This window comes from Microtus ochrogaster, chromosome X (assembly GCF_000317375.1).
Source record: "Microtus ochrogaster isolate Prairie Vole_2 chromosome X, MicOch1.0, whole genome shotgun sequence".
NCBI lineage: Eukaryota > Metazoa > Chordata > Mammalia > Rodentia > Cricetidae > Microtus > Microtus ochrogaster.
The window spans coordinates 15954364-15959595 of record NC_022026.1 but is presented as its reverse complement, the minus strand read 5'-3'; the positions used below and the strand labels follow the sequence as shown (position 1 = coordinate 15959595).

The 5232-nt window shown below is 41.5% G+C and overlaps 1 protein-coding gene across 5 annotated transcripts in view; it reads left to right on the top strand.

Moving 5' to 3' along the window:
• Nucleotides 1-5232, top strand: part of Mcf2 (MCF.2 cell line derived transforming sequence) — a 74366-nt gene that overhangs the window by 21215 nt on the left and 47919 nt on the right. For all 5 annotated transcript variants that reach the window (XM_026784924.1, XM_013350472.2, XM_026784923.1 and 2 more), the window contains 2 exons: nucleotides 2231-2422; nucleotides 4186-4377. In XM_026784924.1, coding sequence (XP_026640725.1) covers nucleotides 2231-2422; nucleotides 4186-4377 — 384 coding nt within the window. The remainder of the gene's footprint in view (nucleotides 1-2230; nucleotides 2423-4185; nucleotides 4378-5232) is intronic.

Here is a 5232-nt window from a genome sequence, read left to right as displayed (position 1 = left end):
TGTGAGCCACCATGTGGTTGCTGGGAATTGAACTCAGGACCTTTGGAAGAGCAGGCAATGCTCTTAACCTCTGAGCCATCTCTCCAGCCCCCCTAGATCCATTTTTAAGTGTGGCCCTAGGATAACATTGCAGATGCATCATGTAGTTGTATACAATTATGTAAGTTGTAGGCTCTACAATGAGATTAAATTGTCTTGGAGACGTTAGGAAAAGATGTCTATCAAGAATGATACATAATGGGGCCGCAGATACATAGCGAGTTTTAGGCCAGCCTATTCTACATGAGACCCTGCCTCAAAAAAGAGTTATTTTGTATATGGAACTTATGGAATGATATAAGACTACGGATTGTCTAATGTTCATTATACATAGTTGAATCAATCCCAGATCCACACAGACAGCTCTTCTCAGTCTGAGTAGCTGTTGGACCTTGGGTGAATTGATCTCTAGGCTTCAATGCCCTTTTCTAGAATTAGAAGTAAAATGACATTCTTTGGAGAGTGATGGGTGAGGATTTCTCTAGATGTATAGATAGTGCTTAGTATAGCCCCTGGATATTATTATGTACTCAACGGAAAAGCAGTTGCCAGCATTCTTGTTAATTCTAGAGCTTAGATTCGTGACTTTAATACTTAGTAAACTACCTTTGCTCTCCTGCCTTGTATGTGACAGCAAAGCAATGCTTTCATAGATCTAGTCTTAGAAAACGAACTCATGATTGAACCACAAGTGTGTGCAAATGGCAGCCGAGATCGGGAAGTTGCAATAACCAGTAAAGGAGTTAGGAATGTGGCCCTCTGTGCTGTGTTGCCCTTGACACCTCCCCACGACAGACAGAGTGGACAGAGAGGGCAACCTGACTTTGAAGCCAGGGCCTTTATTTGTTTTGAATACTTTTTTCCAATGTGATTTAAACGTATGGCCCAGAACCTGCCATTTTTAAGCCCCCAGTTCAGTAGTGGTTCTAGTTTCCTTCCCATTACTGTGATAAAACACGCTGAGCAAAAGCATATTTGAGGAATAAAAGGTTTGTTCGGCTTAAAATTCCAGGTCATAGTCCGTCTTTAAGGGAGGCCAGGACAGAAACCGGAAGAAAACCCCACGGAGGAATGTTGCTTGCTCCCTTCCTCCCTGGCTCACTCTCAGCTAGTTTAGAGAGCTCAGGTCCACCTGCCTAGGGAGGATACTGACCACAGTGGGCGGGGCCTCCTCCATCAATTAGTAATCAAGACAGTCCTTCACAAGCATGCCCAGACAATCCGATCTGGGAAAGTCCTCAGCTGAGGCTTTCAGCTCATTCTAGTTCAGTGGTTCTCAATCTTCCTAATGCTGCGACTTTTAATACAGTTCTTCACGTTCTGGTGACCCCCAACCATAAAATTATTTTTATTGCTACTTCATAATGGTTATGAATAATAATATAAATACCCATGTTTTCTGTTTGTCTTCAGTCAATCCCGCGAAAGGCTTTTTTTTGGCATCCCTAGGGGTTGTGATACACAGGTTGAGAACCACTGCTCTAGGCTGTGTCAAGTTGGCAATTAAACCTAACTAGGACGGTGGTATTTTCATATGTAAGATTGAATGTCTGGCTCATTTAAAAAAAGCAATTCTGTTTTAATTGTGGGTTTCCCAATAGCTAGGAAGGCCAGTCACTGCCTCATCTGGGCTTCAGTTTGCCTTATTTTGCTTTGGGAAACATTATGTCGCTACCATGTTTCAGTCACTGTGCTATGGGAGTCAGTAGTTGACAGAATGGAAGTGAAGTCATGAGAGTCCCTTCTGCTATTCACTTTAGGTACAGCCAGAGCGCTTAGGTGAGGAACAACTTGAATTAAGATCGAAATGGATTAGCTTTCATTCGGCTGGTGTTTACTTTATGCTGGGTGCTGTATGTGCTTCTGTTTTATGTCTGTGCACACTAGAAGGCGATCTATATCCTGAGTGGAATGGTGTAGTTGACTTTCATTTTATATCCAGAAACGCTTGCACTTCTGATGCTTAATGCCAGTTATAGCTAATCGTTATCAGTGTGAGGTTTTTATTTTGTTTGTTTGTGTGTGTGTGCTATTTTACTGAATGCAGAAAAATGACATAACATCATGTTTTATGGCTATTTATTTTCCCTGCCAAATGTAATCTTTAATGATGTTTTTCTTTGCCCCCCCCCCCAATGCTTTAAGAGCAGAGATCATCCAGTCCTGATTTTTCTCCCCTCTTTCCAATCAGGAGCTGTTAGCCAAGGCCCGGCTTGTGATACTACATGGCCACAAGCTTGCCTCAAATCACCACTATGCACTTGATTTAATCTGCCAGAGATGCAATGAGCTTCGCTACCTTTCTGATATTTTGGTTAATGAGATCAGAGCAAAGCGGGTACAGCTGAGCAGGACTTTCAAAATGCACAAGCTCCTGCAGCAGGTAATAGCATGGAAAATGACTCATTTCCGAGAAAGATCATTTTTTTCTTCTTGGGTTCTCTAATTTTCACATTCTTGCCCATATGCCTTACTCTACACCTTTCCTATTCCCATATACTTGGCCATACATTTTATAGTATCTTTTTCTTCAAAGGTTAAGGGCTCAGGGGCCATAGCTTTGGATTTAGATTTGCCAGAGGTCTTAAGGACGGAGCCTGCTTATAGATTTCAATCTATCTCCCTATGTACTATTTGTGGCAGATTCCGTGGAGTACTAATTTTGTCCTGTTCTCAATGTGGAGACCATGGCAGTGATGGCTTCCTTTCTATTTTAAGTCTATCTCCGAAACTTGGTGCTATTCTGCAGTTAGAGTACTTAAAAGCCTAGGGGACGTTTTGCAGAAGCCTGAAATTTCTTCCACATTTCATAGTTCGGCACTAAAAATTAACTGGTGACTGAAAAATTCTTCTGCCATGCCTGTGGGTCAGAACTCTTTTGTGATTAAGCAGTGAATGAAAAGACCTGGTCATGGCAATGCAGAATGTAAACAGCAGGTCCCATTTGTCAGCATCACATCTGCACTAAGCGTGCTAATCTGCACATCTCTTCTTCTGGTTCAGAAAACCCCACCCTTTATTCTTGTTCTTGGCAATCATTAAGCATTGCTATTACACTTCATATTTTACTAGGAGTTTCATATTTCAGTTATTGATTTGTAGAAAATAACATGCAACTGAGAAAATGGTCAGACACCTGCTGCAGAAGAAATTACTAGTTATGAAATAAATGCAGTGCTTCTCAACCTTGGCTGTGCATCAGTAATCAGTGGAGTGCTTTAATAATATGAATGGCTGCCTGACAGCCCAGCGCTACTGAATCAGAGCTTCTGAGGGCAACACTAGATATCATTTATTAACAGCTCTGAAAGCATTCCTTCCTTCCTTCCTTCCTTCCTTCCTTCCTTCCTTCCTTCCTTCCTTCCTTCCTTCCTTCCTTTCTTTTCTTCTTTCTCTCTCTTCCTCCTTCCCCCTCCTTCTCTCTCTCTCCCCCTTCCTCCCCCTCTGTCTTTCTTTCTTTCTTTTCTTTCTAATGGCAACAGGGTGTCACTATGTAGCTCTGGCTGGCTAGGAACTCACTCTATAGACCAAGCTGGCTTCAAGCTCATAAAGATCCACCTGCGTCTGCCTCCTGAGCGTTGGGATTCAAATTGTGTGCCATCAAGGCTGGTCTCTGAAAGCAATTCTTATTGACAGATAAGCTCCAGCACACAGGTGGTTCAGTGAGTAAAGGCACTTGCTGACGGGCATTATAACCAGAGTCGAATCCAAGAACGCACCTGCTGGAAGGAGAGAGCTGTCTCCCACCAAATTGTCCTCCAACTTCTACATGTGTGTTGTGGCCTGCGTGTGCTTTGCACAGCCACTCACATTCCCCTCCCCTCCACTAAGTTGTAATAATAAAAAAGATAGACAGCTCCTTTTTCAACATTTTAAATGATTTAATTATCTTTATTTTATGTGCATTGGTGTTTTCCCTGCATGTATATATGTGTAAGGGTGTTGGGTCCCTGGAACTGGTATTACAGACAGTTGTGAGGCACCATATGGGTGCTGGGAATTGAACTTGGGTCCTCTGGAAGAGCAGACAGTGCTCTTAACCACTGAACTGTCTCTCCAGCCCAAGACAGCTCTTTTACTGGCAAACCCATCCCCTTTATCCATTCTTACATTTGCTGCTCTGATTTTCACGATTTTCCTCATCAGGCACGTCAGTGCTGTGATCAAGGAGAATGCCTCCTGGCTAATCAGGGAATGGATCAGTTTCAGACTAAAGAAGATGCTCAGAAAGCCCTTCAGGATGTGCAAAATTTCCTTCAAATGGCTGTGCCCTTTATCAATTATGATATTGAGAATTTACAATATGAATTTGATGTGCGCCTTTCTTCTGAATTAAAGGTGAGAAACATTTTATTCAAAGACACACAAACTCATTACCATGGGTGAGGGATGATAGTAGTATCAAAGTATCAAAGAATCCAAAGGCATGCGTGGGCTGTATATGTAAGACTAACTTTCACCATGAGCTCTGAGTCTATTACTGTATATTATTTGTTTGTTTACTTGAGACAGGGTTTCATGTATAGCCTTGGTTGGCCTGGAACTCTGACCTCCTGAGCGCTGACTCTTATAGTCTGACTCTATTATTTTTAAGTTTTTCAAATGTGCTATGAGTTTTCAAGTACATTTTGTTCTATATCCTCAGAGAGAGGCCCTTAAGTGGAGTAGAGTGTTATGTCCAGTTTTATGATTGATACATTTTTCCCTCAGTTTGTTTATATTGGGACTTTGGTTTTATATTTACATAGAGAATACACTAATTTGTTCTGTTTCTTTCCTAATTGTGTTCTAGTTATATTTTAAGTTCAAAATAAGTTGTTTCTGTGTGTTATATGTTTGTATTTGTATGTGTGCATGTACGTATGAGCACATGACATACAGAGACCAGAGATTCACATGCTATGCCCCACTTTGTGTATGGGTTCTTTGGATTCTTGTGTAGAAATCTTTTTGCCCAATGAACCATCTCCCTAGTCCTTAAACAGCAATTAAAACAATTATTCTTCTAGACTATAATCTAAAGATATATCGCTTCGATGCCTACATATTAATTTATTTGGTATGCAGTACCTCTACATGTTTGTGTGGGTGTGTACACGTGTGCATCTACATGCTTGTGTGGTTGTGTACATGTGTGGATCTACATGCTTGTGTGGTTGTGTACATGTGTGCATCTACATGCTTGTGTGGTTG